The sequence below is a fragment of the Poeciliopsis prolifica genome, unplaced genomic scaffold (genome assembly GCF_027474105.1).
Source record: "Poeciliopsis prolifica strain line A6 unplaced genomic scaffold, Auburn_PproV2 SCAFFOLD002, whole genome shotgun sequence".
Taxonomy (NCBI): domain Eukaryota; kingdom Metazoa; phylum Chordata; class Actinopteri; order Cyprinodontiformes; family Poeciliidae; genus Poeciliopsis; species Poeciliopsis prolifica.
This window is the reverse complement of record NW_026562377.1, coordinates 21,574,301-21,594,908: the sequence shown is the minus strand read 5'-3', so window position 1 is coordinate 21,594,908 and position 20,608 is coordinate 21,574,301. Positions and strand designations below refer to the sequence as shown.

The window sequence follows — 20,608 nt, the reverse complement described above, 5'->3', positions numbered from 1 at the left end:
GTCGGTAAAAGACGCTCCTCGCATCCGTCCGGGCGCACACAGACCTGAGGCCCGAGTCCCGCGTGTTTTCGTACAACTTTAAGGCAACATTAAAGATGCTGCACTGTTAGAGGCGCAGATGAAAACAGAAAGCATCAGATTACTCATCTGAGGATGACATGAAATCAATCGACACAATTTAGTATATCATTTTGAAGAAAAAGAAATGTTCTCTCATCTGAAAATACAAACATCCTTTGTTTTTATTATAATCCGGGGCACGTGCCAAACCCGAGGTCCACGGGCCAGAAGCTTGAACATGGCACCGCTAGACTCTAGAAATAGAAACTTTGAGCTAAGAGTGTGCTTAAATGTTATTTTATCAATATTATGTTATTTTATCTTTTACAGGATTTAGATCTGTGAACTGAGATTTCCTTGGGAGGAAAAGAATAGACAGCTTTTGTGTCTGGTGTGGTTTTTCTGTATTGATTTGCCCTTTTAAGTTGGGTCATTATCTTGCTGAAAGGCTCAAAATGACCCATTTTCTGTTTTCCGCTGGAGACACACAGATTTGTGTCTAAAACATCGAGCCGCAATTGCAAAATTTAGTTTTTCCGATATTAGCAGAACGTTGACAAAGTTTATAATGTGATTACGATCCTGATTGCACAAATGAGCACTTGTTTGTCACTTATGAAGATCAACCTGACCTAGCTCACCTACATATTAATTTCCTTTTGTGATGAGCAAAGTATTTCTAAATTTGAACATTATGTTCTCTTGTCTTTCCCTCAATGTGGAGTGACTAAATGAAATGCCTTTATGTCACACCGTATCCAAACGCCAGTGAAACGGAAAATTATCTCATTGTTTGTTAGCATTTTTTAAAGATTTTTTTCACATCTGCACAAGAGTGCTACAGATTACACAGCCGGTCGATTTGAAACATCTCATACATTCCCATGTATCACTTTTCACAATGCAGACAAGTTGACAACACCTTTCAAACACAATAGTTCACACACACACACGCGCGCGCGCACACAAACAGACTTTTGAGGCGAAAGCTTCTTAAAAGCATAAATGTGCCTTTGGAGTTTGTGCCAAAGGGTCTGCAGAATGAAGAGCAGCAGAAAGACGCATGGCAGTTCTGAGTCTGTGTGTGACAAATGAAAGAGTTTGTTCCTGTCCTGCGTGTTTTGCTGCAGCTCGGCAGGAAGAAGCCTCCAGATATCAACTGCACAGATCTGCTGGGTAACACGCCGCTGCACTGTGCCGCCTATCGAGGCCAAAGGCTGTGCGCCCAGAAGCTGCTGAGGAGCGGCGCCAACGCCAGTGCCAAGAACAAAAACGGTGAAGTGCAAGAGCTGATTTTTCTTTTGTTTTTCAGCTAGACCAATGACAAAAAGATCAAAACCAGCAAAAAAATCAAACCTTTTATTTGCCTTTTATGAATAGAACTCCTTTGAAATGACTTTGAAATAAAAGAAAAGCTAGTCTTTTCATTTCTTTGTCGAGTTTTGATGCTGCTGTCTTTTTCTTAACTTTTGAAAATATTTCTTGAGGTGCTTGGTGACAGTTTCAGAAGCCTCTTTCTCTCTATTTTTACACCCAGAGAAAAGTAGCATCCATCCTGGTCTTAATTTTCTGTCCCGAAATTTAGTCTGTTTTTATCTCCCCAAAAATGATCGTCAGGGAAACAACAAACATGACAGCTGAGGGTGTACGAGTGTGAGATAACACCTTGACATATATGACCTCTGTTCAGGCTGACGGGATTTTTCTCCTCCCCTCTCTCTCTACTCGTGATCTGTTTTTGATAAAACTCTTCTATTCCCTAACTCGCAGGGCAGACGGTGTTTGACCTGGCCAGCGATGTGCCAATGAAGCAGTGTCTTGAAGGCAGCGTTCATCGAGTGAGTGCTCAGCGGACGGTCGGCTTCCTAATGTCTCAGTCGATTTGCTCTGAGATTTGTTTTCTACTCTTTTTATGTTTCTCATCCGCAGGGTTTGACCCGTCATGTCAAAAAGTACGAAGGACTCCTCTGGAAGGTAAAGTCTGGAAATTATGTTTTTGGTTGTTTTTCTTTTTTCTTCTCATGGGTTAGGGAGGCCACTCATTTTACAGGTTACTTACTTACTGTCTGTAGACACGTTGCTGATGCAGCATTATGTTTCCAGATTTGTTCTTTGTTAAGGCTGTAGTTCCAACTAATAACATGCAGCAGTAGAGTGGCTTATTATGCTTCCTTGAACAGGCTAGGATAGGTCTTGTTCATTGCATTTATTCACACAAAATCATTGATTCTCATTGATTGATTTTATTCTGCTCAGTTCTGCCTATTTTGAGCTCCCTTCAGAATGAGCTGTTTTAGGACCTCTTGTCACCTTAGATCACAATAAGCTATCAATGCTTACACTTGCACGTGAAAAAGACTGCAAATTGGTGCGCAATTATACCTTATATGTCTTTGAAAAGCAGAAGGAGAGCCTCCTGCACAACCACGGATAGTAAGTCAACAACAAAGTTTACCACTGCAGCCATTTTGCAGCAGTAAACATCCTAGAACTACTTCAATTCAACAATCGGGATGTATTTGAAATGGCGAGTTTTCCAAACATCAAAAAACGTAAAATTATTGTCAAAGATGGATGGATGTTTTGTTTTTTTATTAATCGCATAGACTGTTTTCAGAAGCAGTTGATACTTTTGCACAATAATGTGCAAAATGTTCATTTGAAAACAAAAAAAAGTAAAATATCTTTGTTTTTACCTGTGAACCTGTGCTTGACTTCCTGTCTGCTGAATGAGAGCTCTTACACTTTATTATGACCAAAGTCATTTCACGTCCTGTTTCACTAAAATGTCAAACCTACGTTGTTTCAAAAACAACTGCAGAAACATCTGAACATGTTTGGAAGCATGACAGAAGATAACAGTATAATAGATGTAACATGTTATTTTATTATCTAATTGTTGCACCTCAGTACAGTGGCTAGCGTGGTGACCTCACAGACAGAAGATTCAAATCCTGGCCAGATCCTTTTTTTTTCTTTTTAAGTGTCAGTGTTCAGGGTTTGGTCTATAAAAATGGCAATTTAAAATGTTTTTTAATTGGCACTCTAAATCCCTCAGTGTGTGCATGCATACTCATCAGCCCTGTGTGCTTCTGTGATGGATCCGGTCTGGAGTCTAGAGCTTCTCCTGCTGTAAATATGAACTGTTCTTGGCTGCTGTCTGTATACAGTTCCCTGTTAATTAACCTGCCACTCCAGCGTTAATGCCAGTGTTTACTGTGGAGCTCTAACAGCGGCAATTTGAAACAAGAAGAAAAAAAACCCACCTCTGAATTTAAATCCGACAACGGGACCTGTAAATTACAGCAACTCATGTTGATAAGGTGCGGAAATGCAATGTTCAGACTGAGTCCATTCAGGCTTTTTTTTTCTTTTATTTGTATTTTTATCAACTGCTGCTTTATTGTGTCTGGGCCTGTTCGCACGCCTGCAGAATTCTGATCAGCTCATTCGATAATCCGAGCAACTCGGAATTGCCAGGTAAACCGGAGATGTTTGCGAGACTAGAGCAGTTTCAAATAAGAAGCCTCTTTGATTCACATCCCAGATGTTTTCAGCCCATGTAGGATGTGCCTTGTCATTAGTCGAGCTAAAGAAAGACCGGCCGACAGAAACTGACGGCTTGAGCTGCGATGCACTCCGTCGGTTTCAGACATCGCTGTCACTCGACTTCTCTCCAGGATTGAAGTTCTAAAGACAGATATGAAAAGGTTATTTTGCAGGTGTTGCTGACAGGCGAACTACCAGCTTCGCCTCTGCGGTGGTTGTGTGCGGCAGAGAAGGATCTCTGAGTCACATGCGCGGTGCATGATGAAAGCTGCAGCAGTAATATGGTCAGAATGAGGACAAATTGCCTCCCGGCCCTGCACTGTTCCTGCCGGCTCCAAGCGGACAATCAAATTGCATAAAGGACTTTTTGAGCTGCCGACTTCTGCTTTGAAAGTCACCTTTTTTTACCTCTGTTTCCAGTGTTGGTTCATAAATTTACACACAAACTCACCATGGGTATAAACGTCAGAATAATTTTGGAAATTATTTGATGAATTAAGTTCTCACATTTGATTTAGCTAATGACAAATAATTTTTTCATGTTGCTTACCTTCAAAGTGATGCTGCCACCAACACGCTTGGCTACCCTAAAGCATATTTATGCAAAGCAGGAACAGCAAGACAAAATTCTGCTAAAATCAGACGTAAGCTCCCATCAATGTTGGACGTCCTTCTTGTTAGATTTGAAGAATGCATGTGAAGGCGCCAACTTCAGTCACTAATACTTGGTCATTGCTAGCTTAAACTTGACGGTGTTCATTTTGGAGCAGGTGTCTTTTTTTTTTTGTTGTTGTTGGCTTGACAACTCAAAACTTGCCTCACTTGGTCAGCAGCAACAGTGTCCCTGCTTTTCCCAGCTAATGCTAGTTTTAAGAGGGGTAACTTGAAACCTCTGCTGATCACTTAAAATGATCAGTTTCTCTGATTTAACTTTTTACAGGTAAATGTTTGAGTAAAATTTACATTGCTCCTTTATTCTATGAACGACTGACAACATGTCTCTGACATTCCAATCAAAAATGTAGTACTTATTTGCAGAAAACGAGAAATAGTCAACAGAACAAAAAAGATGCGGCGCTTTCAGACCTCTGATAATGCAAAGAAAACATGTTGATATTCATTTTGAAGCTGCAATACTTATGCTTTAACTCAGGAAGAGTTCAGAAATCAGTGTTTGGTGGAATCACCAGGAGGTTTTCAGAGGTTTTCAGTTTGTATCTGTAATTTTGACACGATGAGAAATAGATAAACGTCCCAATAAATTCACACTTCTAGCTCTTGAGTCTCACCAACGTTTTTGGTCGCCCCTGCTTAAAAAAGTATGTACATCCATCAATAAAAGGCCAGAATTAATATAAAAATGATTCCAAATATCCAAACCGTGTATCCACTGTGGTAAGTTATGTCCAAGGTTACATTTCCACCGGATGCCTTAAACATAGTTATGTGCAAAAACAAGCAAACAAAAAAAAACTACGTCGTTTTGACATCTTTTGATATGCAATAAACAAACCCAGTGGAACTGCAGCTGTCAGGTGACCCAGCATCCCTGCACACACACACACAGGTACTCATAGCATCCAGAAATAAAAATGATTATAGCATTTTAAGAGATCAACAGGAAATGTATTCTGCTAACAAGATAAAAGCCAAAAATGAGCAGGAGACATCCGACCCATGTTGCTTCGCTGGATGACATGCCTTCATTACTGTCAACGCAGGCCTGTTGTTTTCTTTCAGTCGTTCCCATGTGTGCATACCAGATGTCAGCTAAAAATAAGCCCAGTTGTAATTACCTCTTAAGTGTTCATGCGAGGGGCTTTTTAGCATTCAGAAACCTACAGACTTCTGTTGGTACTGGGGAACCGTCTAAAATGACTTTATCCTCATTATACCTTCTTAGTTAATTAGTCGGGAAAGCTAAGTTTTTCCCAAGTGCTTTAACATGTTTATTTTAATAACTACTGAAAATACAAAATGCTTGTTCTGTTCTTATTTTCCAACCCACAGAGCTCCCGGTTTTTTGGCTGGCGCTCCTACTGGGTCGTTGTTCAGGATGGGGTTATATCCTGGTACCCAAAGCAGTAAGTTCAGCTCTAGCCTTGGCTGTGAAAAGGAAATGGGGGGAAAAAAAAAAAAAAACATTTCTTCAGATAAATGTGTGGAAATCTTACCTGGCTGGCTTCTCCAGTAAAATTGAAGAGACAGCCGTATTTTTCTTTCGTCGGGATTTCTGAGACTTTACTTCTCTCTCTGTTGAACGTAGGTCCGACGCAGCCGCAAATGTCAGAAGGCAGGGCTGCAAGTCACTCACAAACGCTCACTGCTTGGTAAGCCGGCTTTAAAGTATTTGGCTTTCATTTTTGACCTTTTGTTCAATCTGCATTTGTGCAGCTTTCAGTTAAATCAAACATTTATGCCTCTGCCCTCTCCAGATACGAGCTAAAGATAACTGCTTTTTCACCCTCAAGTGCTTCGATGACAGCGTGCATCACTTCAAAGTTTGCCCAAAAAGTGAACCGGAGGCAACTAGAAAAGTAAGTCTATATCGCCTCCACTTCCTGTGGTCGGGAATAGAAAAACATAATTAATCACAGACGGAAAGAAAGGTAAATTGTGCCAGTTGGCCAAAGTACTGCACACAAAAACAAAACGACAAATAACAGTAATTCCAGTACGAACATAATATTAGAGAAAAACATGAAAAGTCCAACAAATGAACCTCTGACTCTGCATTAAAAGCCAGTGAGAACAAATGTGTTTAAAAAAACAGCCTACCTTAATATGAAGGGACACAAAGTATTGGCTTAGATTGAAACCTACAAATCTTTTACAATACATACAGGGCAGAATAACTTTTATTAACCATCTATCATTTCCATATATTCCACACAATATCCCAATACAATATTGCAACTGTTCTGGTTGCAATATAACAACATGTGAAAATGTTACAACTCAGAAATCTTGTTTTTGCTCAGTCAACCTATGACGTAATATTGAATCATTGTTATTTTAACTTGACCTGAATTAAGAGTCCAGTGTTTCATAACTGTGACGGCAGAGTTTGGGATTGTTCCCATAAACTGTTTGGTCATAAATCCCGAAACTCATGTGACTGTATTAGTTATTACTGGGGTTGTGAAACTATGATGTGAATATTTAGCTTCTGCTAGTTGATCTGTAAAACTAAAACCATGTCACTGACCCCTGACCCTCTGAGGCTTCACACCAGAATGAGGCTTCACACCAGAATGAAATGAGCTGCTGAGGTGCAGAAAGAAGAGAATATATATATATATATTTTACCATGAAGGATGTGAAACAAAAAAATGAGCACAGAAATGCTCTATCATGTTCAATCTTATGTAACTTCTCAGTTCTGATCGTTATCTCTGGCTGCCAGAAGATGACAACTTCCTGTGGTTTGTCGCGGCGACCAAAACTTTATCCTTTTGAAAAAGGATTTTTCTGGGTTTTCTGAAACTCCGCAACCAAACTTGTCCAACTTTGAAAATAAGTAAATAAACCTGCTAGAGGCGATAAATTCCCACAATTAATTTAGCGTCAACATGGCAAAGAGGTGAAGATTTTTCTGTTTCCAGGATTTATTTATTTTTTCCAGATGAATAAAATCTGCCAGTTTTTGATCTTTTCATACAATTTTAATCTTTCAGAACGAGGTGAGAAAGGCGCCGCCTGCTATTCGTCATTGTGCAAGCTGTACTTCCCTGTGAATTGATTTTTAACTCCTGAATATTTTCATAATTTATTCCATTATAACCACAAACCTTTGTGTTATTTATTGGGCCAAGTAGGGAAGGCAGCATACAAATGTACGGCCAGTAAACCTCTTAGTCCTTCATGGATTTGCTGTTAGGTGACCTCAAAAGACAACTATCTGCTCTCGATGTTTTTTAGGTTTATCAGGATGGAGGAGGTTGTGGTTGACTACAAATACATGACACACAGTTTGTTGGTTTGTTTGTTTTAAACCAATTGATTGCCTCTGTAATCAGGTATAGAGTCAGGGTTGGGGTTAGGGTCAGGGTTAGGGTTAGGGTCCTCACACACACCTCTGTGTGTTAGGAGGTCTTTCCTTCGATACGTCTTCAGAATACCAATGGAAACATAAAGCTGCTCACTCATTGCAGAAAAAGTCTGATTGCTGCATAGATCTCTCCAGAGTAGAAATCATTTCAGACATATCATCTTATAATAAAATGTACATTTTTTGTCAATTTTCATTTTCCATAGTTTTATTGTCTCCTGCAGCAAAAAAAAATTTAATAATATAATTCCATTTATATTATTGAGACTATATAATTACCGTCAGAGGTATGAATAATTTTAGCTTAAATGTAGATAAAAAATAAAAATAAAAAAAACATTTTTCTTTGGGAAAATGTAGGAAAACTAAATTTTTAGTAAATCTGACAGAAGTCTGATTTGAAATTAGACTAAGGGTGAAAAGTACAACAAGATGATTAAATCCTGACTAAACTAAATTATCATGAAAGAACTGACTAAAAATAAATAATTTGCTACTGAAAGTAACTTTGACAGACCTTTAGGTACGTTTACGTAGTGCTGTAACAACCCATTCCCCTTTCTCCCATTTTCTCCGACTTTCACGTAAAAAATTCTCTCAATTTGCACTTTTCGTAGTTAAATCGGTCGCACGCCGCTTGTCACAACAGTTGACAGAAGAAGGAAACAAAATCAGTTTTAATTTTCCCTCCAGGCATGGCTGGATGCGCTGGAGGAGCACTCTGCTTACAGCACACACTACTGCTCCCAGGAGCAGGGCAGCGAGGAGGAGGAGGAGGAGGAAGGCCTGTCGCTAGGGGAACTGACGGACTTGCTACAGGTGGTTGTAAATAAAGACATGCATAATGAGCGTGTTGGCACAATGGTCCAGAGCGCTTTCTGTGACCACCGCTTCATCCCGACACGCGCCGGCTCCCGCGCTCATCTGCATCTTTGTCACGTCTCTCTGACTCACCAGGCGGCGGAGGTCAGCCAGAAGAAGCTGGAACAGGAGGTGGCGGCGTTCCTGTCCATGCTGAAAAATGACGGGCTGTCAGAACGTAAAACCTACTATTTCACCATCACTCCGGTTTTGTTTTGTTTTGTTTTTTTCCGTCCGACCCCTTTGCTGTGTTAGGTGACAAATTAAAGAGAAAGCCAAAGCAGCGAGAGAGAACCGCTTTACCATCATTTCACTCATCTCTGAAGCTCTTCTAATGCAATTATGTTTTCATTTATCTTCAGCAATAATAAATTTTTTATCATTTATTGGCCCAGAGCCATAAGAAATGGGTTAAAAAAAGTTGACTTCAAAAGCAGAAGGATATAATTAGCATTTTCTCCAGTAAACCGTTCATTGATGGGCTCAATCGATTGTGATGCATTTTCGCTTGCATCACGAAACTGCGTTCATGTTCATGTTTCTCTGTTCATTTCTTATGTTTTGTTCCTCAGTTTTGTAAGAAGAAAGAAAGTTCAACGGCTTTCAATAGTTTAAGAGCAGAAATGAAAGGCTCGTGATTAAAACTGAAAGCATCATCAAACAGATTATGCGGCGTGATTAAAAAACGTCTGAATTACTGCTAATTAAGAATATTTCATCTGTTTTGGTTGTAGGGGATGTCAGCAATTTGCGTGCTTTTTGAGGTTCTTTTGAAAGTTTCCGAAAGAAGCTTTAAGGCATTTTTGATTATTTATTTTTATCTGTTTATTTTTTTTAACTGTCTGGTTTTCTGTTTGGTCCCGGCAGGATTTCCTTCGGCCGCGCTGCAAAAGATGCAGGAGATCGGCGACTTGTCCAGCGAGACGGCCTCCAGTCTCGGCGCCTGTCTCAGCCTCTTCTCTAGACAGGAGGGGGTGAGTGTCCAAGAATTAAAGACAACTAAATCTCCTCCCGCTAAACTCTTTGAGGATTTTCAGAAAATTGTTTAGCAAAATCATTTGTGGATTTCCTAAGATAAAGTAGTTACCCCCTTTTATTTTTATCATTATTATTTTTTTTACGTTCCTTCTGTTTCGCCACGTGTAATTGCAAAATTCATCTTGCAAATTTTAATATCAGGGCATAAATAACAGGAGTGACAACAAAAAGATTGTATTTATCAAACGGGAGCTTGTTTAGGTTTTTTGGGGCCCGAGCATAAACTATGCAGGCAGAGGCCGGTCTAATGGTTCTTTGTTTTTTGTGCGGACCTTCTCTAAAAACCCTCTGAATGCTGCAATCAGCAGGATTCTTCCAGTTTCTGACCCTTGGTTCTGCTTTGGTATTTTCCTTCCCATTAAATGCAAAAACAAGAATGTAGCTAGTCGGGAGAGATATGATTATGAAACCGAGGGACAAGTTTTTCCTCTAAGGATTTTCTAGGCCATGATATATCATCTCCTACATGCATGCGGTTTTCAACAAACACTGCTGCCACTGCAGCTTTGATGATGTTTATTCATTTAAATAGGTCAGTTCTGTCATAGCCTTTTTTGTGCTGGGTGCAATAAGTTTGTTTTCATAGCTTCTGCACTTCCTGCTGCATTTTGTGCTAAGCTAACGGCTTCTCGTTGTGAGCCTTCAGAGCACTGACAGCACACTATCACAGTCTGCATACATATTTCACTCCAGTATATTTCAAGTGAAATAATATAAAAGTTATATTTTTCCGTTAATGTCTTTTGGAAAATTGAATGGTAACAATTGTGAACAACCGTGACTGAAAGGAAGAATTACCACGTCACGTTTGATTTGTTTAGAGATTTCTTTGAAGAGATCAATTTACTCCTGACGCAGTATGGACACACTGGATTATAACGCTGGGTGTGTTGCAAAAAGTCTTCAAACTTCAACACATCACAATCACAAAGAGATTTTTTACCCAAAACAGAAAATGTTAATACATGTAAAATGGGAGGAAAGTAAATAACGCATATATCTGTTAGCAATATTCTTTGTTTTCACCATCAAGCCCGGTAATGAAGAGACTGCACTGGCAAACCTAGATTAAGTTGCCATTTGTGCAGAGAGATTATTCGCTAAGGACTGAAATAGGTTTGTTGGGGCTGAGGCAAAATGAATAGACAGGATAATTAAAAGCAGCAAAGAATGTCTGCTCTCTCTTTATTACAATTTAACATTTCATTAGTTCTGTAATGGTGGCTGTAACGTTTTAATTTGGGACTTTCTTTTTGTAGTTGTTGACAGTTTCTTATTCTGAACCAGATTTAAATCTGATCGTGATGCTAGAATAAGAATTCGTCACCTCTGGCACAGCTCTGCTTATTAAAACCAGCGCGTTGTGTAGTTGTGCCGCCGGTTTTGATGGACTGCTGAGTAAAGGCACTGATGAACTGCTGGGTATGTAAATCCACGTGAGCTCGCCTTTACATGACAATGCACAGATTCAGTTCTGTTTTGCATAATTCTTTTTTTTTTTTTAAGGGAAAACAGAAAAAGGCACCAACAAAGTGACAGAATAAATTATGAGCAACAGTAGACATGAGGAAGAAAAAAAAACAAATAACTATCGGTGGTTGTGTGTGTGAAGGGTTTTACTCTGTCGTTCAACAGAGACAGAATTCCCGGGAGATCTTTAGTGTAGGCGGCGCTGCTGGCAGAAAGCGGTTAACTCTTCCTGCTTCAGAAACTGGGCGGCTGCAGAGTTCAGTGTTGACACCTAAACCAGGCCTTGATCGCTCAGCTGTGCCGTCTTTTGAGCCGCGGCCTCCAGCTGCAGAGCGCTCAATGACGGGCTCATACTGCACTGAGAGGCCCGGTTTGCACATGACATGTTAGAAGTGTGAATGGCCCAGCAAGATACGCACACAGTGGAGAAGCTGAATCACTTCCAGCTCCCGCAGTCCTGCAAGAGTAGCGCCACCTCTGGAGAGATTGAGTGCCAGAATTTCCCTGAACTTGAAGCTCGGGCCATTATATCCCATTGCAGCGTTTTCTTTTGTCGTATGTTGTCAGATATTTTTTTTGCCTCTCTGATCGCAGAGTCATTGATCTCCAACTGGATTAATAAAATGGCAGCCCATCATCGACGGCAGTAGAAACTGATTTCCGTACAGGTGCAGCTGAAATTTAATCCCGTTTTTTTGTCAACACGTATCACACCGTACTTGTCTAATAATACAACGGCCCTAAATAAAAGCCAGTGCAGCAAATTGCTTTCACAGGGCACTTCATTTGCAAAGTTTATGTCATTTAAGCTTTTTGCATGTTTTTGTTCTTCCATTTGGGTCATTTGGGTCCATTTGGGTCTGAAACCACTTTGGTGGTTTCAGAGGCAGTAGCCAGCTTTTTTCTGGCAGTAAGTTTTTGTTTTCTGGTGTCTGGAAAATGAGCTGTTCCAAAAACCTCCCAATTGTTAAATTACAATTGACGGATAATGCATCGTTACCTAGTAGCCCCAGCAAAGTCCAGCCCGTCACCCAGTGATCCAAACCGAGCTCCAGAACATTTGATCAGCTGGTTTTACCACTGCATGCACTGTACAACGGCTACTGGAAAAGACGAGTGTTTTGTTGTTGACTGACCATTCAAAAACCAATAGCTGCATTCCTGTTGATTGTGCAGACGGTTCGGCTTCTGCTTTTCCAAGATATAGAGTTGTATAATTGTCAAAATGTTAATGTCAAAATGGTCCAGTCAAAGTTCAAATCCAATTGCGAGCCTGACATCACTTAAATGCTGTTCTCATTCACTCTCCATGCAGTTTGAAGTTTGAGCAATTCTCCAAAGAATGGACAAAACCTCCAATGCAACAGACTTGCATCTTTAATTGCAACGCACAAATGATTCTACAAAATCATATTTTTCAAGGTTTTATGTGTTTGAAAATGATGCACTGTTTTGTCTGCACTTGTCTCACTTCATCACCTCTCTCCATTGGCCTGTCGCAAACAATCCCATGGAAATACGGTGATGTTTTGTAGTTGTGCGTTGACAGAATTCTGCATTTTGTGTTAAGGTAGGGTTTTAGCTAATGGTTTATTCAGCATCCAGCAGCTGTCATTTGATCGGTCTCGCCTGCACAGGAATCATGTTCTCCAGCAGGCCATTTGAGACGGCGACATCAAGGCAGCCGTCCTCCGTTACACAGCAGCGTGGCTCGTTCCTCTCAGCTTTCTCTGGCTCTGATAAAAGAGAGGAGGATCAATCAGTTGACATGCTGATTATTGCGAGACCAACTGCCATCGCAGCCTGTCTGATGGCCATGAGTGTTTGCCTTCTGTTTTCCTTGAGAATTGACTTTTGGTCGCCATGAGAGCAGCAGACTGTCAATCAGAAGTTACTAAAAGTGCAAAACAGAATTCCCCTTCCATTTTCATTTTTAAAAATTTTTGTCTTTCAGTCAGTGATCAATCTGTCCTGTTTTTGTCTGCGTGTGTGTGTGTGTTTTGGCTATGTGTGTGTGTGTGTGTGTGTGTGTGTGTGTGTGTGTGTGTGTGTGTGTGTGGTGTGTGTGTGTGTGTGTGTGTGTGTGTGTGTGTGTGTGTGTGTGTGCGTGCATGGTGAGCTCAGGTGCGCAGTGTGAAATTGGAGCAGGAGGTGGAGAAGAACAAGATCCTCTCCGAGGCGCTGCAGACTCTCGCCACGGAGCATCACGAACTTGAGCAATCCGTCGTCAAGGGATCGTCACCGCGCAGCGCCCTCAGCGAGGATGAGTTCCACGACGCCGTGTCTGGTGAGTTGACAAGTTATCGAACGCTCTTGGAACTCGGAGGGGGATTCTGTGACAGGCCGCCGTTCCTGTTCACGCTCGCTGCACTCTCGTTCACCTGCAAGACGTCGGGATACTTTTTTTTTTTCCGTTGTTGTTGCTGCTGCTGCCGCCGGTGAATTCCTTCGGTATGTGTGAGACTCAAATTTGTCAGGTTCTTAGTTAAAATGACATGTCTGACTGATATTTGATGACTCTTGGTCAACCTGTAGTCGTTATTAAAGAATTTTATCTTATTCTGGGTAGGTATTATACCTACTGTAGATTGTTGCATCACAGCTGAGTGATCAGCAGTGGAAATGTTCGTTTATGACAGAAATGTTTGGTATTTTCTAACAATAGGAGAAAATTAAGTCAATCTTGCTTTCTTGATTTAGGCTTTTCAGTGATTAGGCTTAATAGTACAACAGGAATTGCATGATTGTTAAACTATTCCTGCTGTGCACGTATAAAAAAGCAGGATGGGATTAAAATTTTCCCCGTTTATTTTTGGTTTGCACCATTTCTGATGTTTTTGCCATGTTCATTATAATCACCCCAACCTGTTTCTGACCTCCAGGTTTTGATTTTTGAAGTTTGATTTTGATTTTAAAGCAAAGCACAAAGTACAGCTCAGGCGTAGGTACTTTTAACTTTAGGCCAAACAAACTCAGAGTCCTGTAAATCAAACTGTGTAAAAAAATCACAATTCTGGACATTTCATGTTTACCAGCATGATTTTCTTTTCTTTTTCTTTCTTTTCTTTGTTTTTTAAACAAACACATGAGATTATCAAAAAACATTGTTGGCCAATCCAACATGAGACCAGTCAAAATATATATATATTTTTTATCCCGTGAAAATTAGCGGTCTCTAATTCTTTCTAGGAGGATCAGAGGCGACGTCACACAGTGTGCATGAGAGAGAGCTTGTGATGCAGGCTACTGCTACTTTAAAGCAAACTGATTCTGAATTTGATGTTAAATTTGCATTTTATTTTGGTGATATGTGTGGTGGCATGTCTAGCCTTCCTGAAACGATCATGTGCTAACATTCACCTCGAGATTTCCAAAAGACTTCCAACCCGACGCGGGCTGAAAGCTCAGAAAGATGAAACATTTCAGTGACATTGCTGTTCTCAGCCTTACTGTTCGCTGATTGAAGTCTTGCTCTCTTACAATATACACAAATAGTTTGGTAGTCAATGTGATTTGGCCGAATGCAGATTAAAAACTGCTTTGCTTTGATTTGATTGATGAAATAATTACTGGACAGCCGTTTTCTTGAAGGCTCTGTTATCGCTCTGAGTCTAGAAAATTATTTGGGCCCCGGGCCTTGAGTTTGTGAGCAACTAGTGGGAATTCGTGCATGAATTGCCTAAATTCATGCACAGTAACTACTGTTTTGAGTAAAGTTACTCTTACTCGAAACAGTAATGTTTTATTAGCTGTAACTGGACACAATAGAAAACTTATTTTAGTGGACCTGACAGATCTTTTTTTTTCTTTTTTTGGAGTAATTTTGCCTAGACAAGCATCTCTGGGGATGTGATACGGCTTAAATAATCAACAATTGAATAACTAATGAACGACATAAGGAATGACCTTGTTATTATCTGTAAATTTGCCATAAATATGTTCTTTTAAAAAACAAGCAAAGTGTTGCACTCATTGCCTGCGACATGAAAGCAGTTCCTTAAAGTTTCCCATTTCTCTGTTTGCACTTACTAGTCAATCAGATTCAAAGAAGCATCTTCCCCCCGACTATTAATTAAAGTAAGCTTAGTCTCTTCAGCAGCTCCTGTTATCAGCCTTTGTACATCCTTTGAACACTCATCACCATGTCTCCTCGTCTCTATCAGAGTCAGGCTCTGAGCTCTCCCTGAGCGGCTTTGAGACGGTGGCCAGCAATTCCTTTGAAGAGGACGAGGAGGAGGACGAAGGCTCTGTCATGCTAAGCAACCCGTGCAGCAGCATGTTGCAGGAGGATCACCATGGAGACAGAGACGAGGCTCAGTCCAACGGGATAACAAAGCACAGGTCAGAAGTGCAGTATGCCCCCACGGTTTCCCAAATTGGCCACACTCCTCCTGCGCCTTTCATCTCTGGCTTAAAGATGAACAAACTCAGCAAAGGGGCCATTTTCCTCTTATAAGTCTCTTATTGTTGCAGATACTCTTAACTGCTCTGAGAGGTTGGCTGCTGGTTCTTTCCCCCCTGGGTCTTATTTTCCTTCCCCTCTTCTTTATTCTCCCTCAGGTCTTTCCACTTCGTACTGTGAATAATTTAGAGCAAGATTCTGTCTGGTAAAGCCACGAGAAAAGGGTTGTATTGAGCGGGCCCAGCTCCGTGTCACTTTGTTAAATATTGATAAGGTCACGGTGTAATGCAACAATCAGTTAGGTGTGCGATCCCGTGTTTGCTGATCCCTGAGCGGCTCACGCGATTCGGGCGTCCTTTAAATCGCCGCCGCCATTAACTTTTTGTTTTCATTTCACCTGCGAACCGACGAAACCCGAACGACTCCAACGCGTCTCGTCAATCATTTTTGTCTCTTGTCTGGAGTTTCTTTCTTAGCTGCACACTTTTGTAGCGCCTCCTTTCCTCCACTTTGAATTCATCTGCTTGAACTGACACCTGCAACTGTTATTCGTCTCGATGCCTCGGCTCTCTTAAAACGATGCCAGCTTACACATGAATTATGGAGGACATGTAATTATGCATGCACATTTTTCCAGGGCGAGCTTACCTGCGCCGATGTTCTCGAGAAATGACTTCAGCATCTGGAGCATTCTGAGGAACTGCATTGGAATGGTGAGCACGACGTTCAGATGTTGGTTCGGTTGACGCCGGCCGTGCAGGTGGCAGCTGCACTGCTGCTCCGGTGTACATTTTTGTTTTATTTCATTGTAATTTTGTCGTTGCAAATGGACCAACAGGATTAAGCTTATCATTTGAAAGATTTCTATATAGTACATTGAGATGCACTACTCTGACTCTGTTACTTTGCAAAGAAAGGAAAAAAATAGAAAAGAATACTTTCTGTCAGTCTGAAGGAATTTTTTCCACTGTAAAACACAAAATCACAAAGATGCTATGAAACACAGAAATATAGAAATGAGAATCTATTTACACTAAAAGATAGACGACATCCACATATTTTGACAGCTGCCTCTTGTACAATTTCTGCAAACAAAGAAATACAAATAAATAAATAAGAGAGCAGTCATATGACTGTATTTAAACCTGTTTAGTCGTGTTTGTATTGTCTTTGTATCTTTTACCCGAAGGCAGAAGCTGAAGCAGATCATGTGATATATCATCTCCTTTTTTTTTCTATTAAGTAGCTCTACAGTGCGTATTGTGATAAAGAATGTGGCGTTTTCTGTGTGTTGCGACGTCACTGAGCTTCTTTCAATGTGGGGCTTTTTTTCCGACATATTTAACGATCGCCTGACCATCTTGGGATGAAGCTAATTTTTTTGTGAGGACTTTAATTTCCTTGGGGGCTCCCAAGTGTTCGGACAATTATTGTCTTATTTAAAAAGTAGGCCAGGCTGACCTGCCGTTGGACCCGCGAGAAGAAACTCTGGGGGCCGTAGAGAGAACCAGGAAGCATAAATCAGGTCCAACACTTGTGTAAATTTAACAAAAGAGAATCAAAGACAGCATCTTTTGTCTTCTTTTGCAAAAGGTGGTGCGTTATTTATAGCAACCAATTGAAACAAAAAGCAGAACCTCAACAGGATGTCGGGTGTTTAAGAGGCACCTCTTGTTGTTAAGTTGCAGAGTTTTTTAGAAACATTTCCATGAAACTAACTTTTTTTTTTTTTGGCATTTTTCATTTTTATCTATAAATGATTTTATTTGCATGTAAATCTGAGTGAAATAAATGAATTTCAACCTCAATGATCGTAACATAAATAAAATGTTAAACTGATTTTCCAGGTTGCCCCAATTATAAATTGTTTAAAAAAAAAAAAAAGATCAACATCAAAAATTTAAAATGGAAAAAAAACAGTAAAGGAAGAAATTCCCCACATCTGAGGTTCAAAGTGAGCTTTAGTTGGTTTATCTCTGCGGCCCTCGCTGCTTTCAGTGGCAGCGCCAGCCTCCCTTTAATGATGAGCGCAACCTTCTCACATCGCATTACATGGTGCAGGCATGTAATCGGTTCAAATTAAATGTCAGCGCTGCGATCTGGAACAGGTTCATGGCTCCGTCTGTGTGAAAATGCTTAAACATCTAAAAGCCGCTTCATTCAGAGGGAAAGGGGGGGGGAAACACACAATTGCTCTTTTTTCACGCTTAATCGGATCTGCTGACAGATCTTCTGCTAAATCTGTTTAAACACCGCTTATCGACAAAAAGAACCATTTCTCCAACAAATCTGAGCACAAAAATCAAAATGTTGGGAGCTGACCTTCCAGTTTCACGTTTTTGATGATAACCTGTGAGCTCTTTACATGCAACCGCATAACATAAGCGACTAAAACAGTTGGGGTCGGAAAAAAGAAACCAGTTTTCATTAGCAAAGGCTAACATTGAGTGGTTATCATCAAGCTAGTGAATAAAACTTTCAGCTAACAAAGAGCCAAACTTTCTGCAGAGTTGTGGAAAGGAAAGAAAAAGAAAAAGGGGAAACAGAAAAAGTTATTCTCTCTCCCAGGACTGTAGGACCTTAATGGCATCATTCTGTACAAGTGCTTGTACTTTGTTCTTGATGCGTATTCTGACTCAAAAACTCTTTTTCTCGTGTGATGTCTGAGGAATATGAAGTGGATATGTGGCAGTGGGAGAGACCTATGAATATTGCTTGGGAGATCTGGGCTTTAGTTCTTGTGAAATATAAAATGGCCTTGCCAGCAAGAACTTTGTTTTTGATGTTTTTAAATTTCTTTTTAGCCTCAAGTAACTTATTTCTCACTTCGGGTCTTTAAAGTTGCCACTCATAGGATGTTCATGATGTAATAACAACATCAAACGCATGCTAACAACTCTGACACTGCCTCAACACTTTGAAAATAATCATGCTAAATGTCAGTGTCTTAATCTTAGCCTATTAGTTATTGTTTGTTAAAACTTTTTTTTTAAGTTTACACAGTAAAAACACAAGACAAAACAAACTAAATATACTGCTATCTAACAGATTGTGTTGTAATACATTACATATATGTAAAGTCGGGAAAAAACAAGTAAACAGACTCAATTTTTTTTGTTTTTCTGAAGTTTTTTTTACACATCTAGATTAGAAATCTAAAAAAACACACTAGACATTGTTCAAAACATTTCAGCCTTCATCCAGACAGTGTCACTATTTGGAAATGTAACCAGGAGCTATGACACTTAACACACAAAGAAGAAAGTCACATGATCTGGTGCAGTTGCAAGCGTTGTTGTTTTCATCAGGGAGGTCGGCTCCAGCTGCTTGTGGTGGCGGTTTATCTCTGAAACTGCAAGGAGACGTCTTCGAGATATAAGATATTTCCAGAAAAATGCACAGGAGACAAAGAGCATCTGACTAATCATGTATATCAACAAGAAATAAAAGTGGCCTTAGTATGTGTCCCTGAAGGACTCCGCATCGGCTACTAGTGGCAAACTAGTAGCCGTTTGCCACTTGTATCCACCTGAAAGTTTGGCAGTGATCGAGCTTCTGGAGAATATTTTTAAGAGAGTCGAAGGGCAAAGACAGGAGGCAACATTTACAACCTCCAGATTTACAAAATGAGATTTTCTGGAGCTGTTTTAAGGATTATCAAACTCTTGGGTCTTAGAAAATCTGAAAATCATCAAAGTACCAAGTCTTTTATTTAAACTTAACCACCACTATTTACATTGAACAGCAAGAAAAACTTCAAATTATGAATGATATCATTAATATCTCTGACCGAGTTGAGGTAAAATGTGATTAGTTTATCATAATTAGAGAAGAGCCCATAAAGTGTGGGACTCTACCTTACTGTCATGGCAACAGATTTCTGTTTATTATCATTTTAAATTATGTTTATAGCTGTAATTCCAGATTACATACAGTTGTCTGAGCTGAGGCATGGTATATTTAAAAAAATCCCATAATTCCTGTTAATCTCTTGGTTCAAGGTTGGGCTTTCTGAAGCCCTGTCTTTGTTTCCCGCTCCGTGACATTGATGTTGAACTTTCTTTATCCATAACAGCGAGCTTATTGCTGCCACGTTTGATGAAATGCGTCTCAAGTCTGTAGAAAACCCAGCATGTATAATTAATTCCCCGAGAATCGGAGGTCCTCCCTGTGATGACGCCTTGTCTCTCCGCCCCGTCTCTTTCAGGAGCTTTCCAAGATCACAATGCCGGTCATTTTCAACGAGCCGCTCAGCTTCTTGCAGCGTCTCACGGAGTACATGGAGCACACGTACCTCATCCATCAGGCCAATGCGTCTTCCGAATCTATCGAGAGGATGAAGGTGGAGCAATTTTCTTTAACATCCTCGAGTTGGAGTGAGCAAACTGCTTTCCGCTCCGTCGTTATGTTCCATTTAGACGAGCCAAAAGTTTTATTGCGTTGGAGGTTAATGTGTTCGCTCCGCTGTGTCTTGTGCGTTTGTCCGCCGCAGTGCGTGGCGGCGTTCGCCGTGTCCGCTGTGGCCTCCCAGTGGGAGCGGACAGGTAAACCCTTCAACCCCCTGCTGGGAGAAACCTACGAGCTGGTGAGGTGGGTGGAGCAGCAGGACAGTGTTTGAATGTTAAAAGGTTTTCACAAACGTTTCTGTTCTCATGTTCCAAAAGCTAACGTCATAATTACAGTTCTGCTATTTATGGGATTTGAATGATGCGTTTGAATCATTTTTGAATTGAATTGAATTTATTTAAAACGTTGAAGCAATTTGTGTACATTTTTTTTCTAATCCACAGACGTTCAAACTTGTACATTTTGAGTATTTGGAAGCAGATGTTTTTATTAGCCGTCAACGAGCTTCTGCCAAACATCCAGCTGCATGTTCAACTACTCCAGAAACGATAGTTCATTCACGTTTATTGATTTCAAAACTCAGTGATGCAACTTTTACATATATTCAGGGCCCAATCCTTTTCCTTCACTGATTCTGGCGCATCTTACAAAATGAATGAATGAATTAATGACGATGAGGAATCTAGTGACTGAAATATTTTGCCCATTTTTTGCCCATTTTTTGAATCTCGTACTATTTTCTTATCTTCACAGTTGCGTAGCCCTTTGTGTTGGTCTTTCAGTTTAAATTCTAACACAACATATCTAATGGCTATGGCTGTGATGTGACA

General features: G+C 40.3%; 1 protein-coding gene across 3 annotated transcripts in view; it reads left to right on the top strand.

The window, feature by feature from the left end:
- The window catches only part of osbpl1a (oxysterol binding protein-like 1A), a 31,443-nt gene that overhangs the window by 4,292 nt on the left and 6,543 nt on the right, over nt 1-20,608 (top strand). For all 3 annotated transcript variants that reach the window (XM_055048348.1, XM_055048339.1, XM_055048333.1), the window contains exons 7-20: nt 1,191-1,335; nt 1,831-1,898; nt 1,990-2,034; nt 5,620-5,693; nt 5,876-5,939; nt 6,045-6,146; nt 8,354-8,479; nt 8,618-8,699; nt 9,389-9,495; nt 13,154-13,316; nt 15,193-15,370; nt 16,069-16,144; nt 19,639-19,773; nt 19,924-20,021. In XM_055048348.1, coding sequence (XP_054904323.1) covers nt 1,191-1,335; nt 1,831-1,898; nt 1,990-2,034; nt 5,620-5,693; nt 5,876-5,939; nt 6,045-6,146; nt 8,354-8,479; nt 8,618-8,699; nt 9,389-9,495; nt 13,154-13,316; nt 15,193-15,370; nt 16,069-16,144; nt 19,639-19,773; nt 19,924-20,021 — 1,463 coding nt within the window. The remainder of the gene's footprint in view (nt 1-1,190; nt 1,336-1,830; nt 1,899-1,989; nt 2,035-5,619; nt 5,694-5,875; nt 5,940-6,044; nt 6,147-8,353; nt 8,480-8,617; nt 8,700-9,388; nt 9,496-13,153; nt 13,317-15,192; nt 15,371-16,068; nt 16,145-19,638; nt 19,774-19,923; nt 20,022-20,608) is intronic.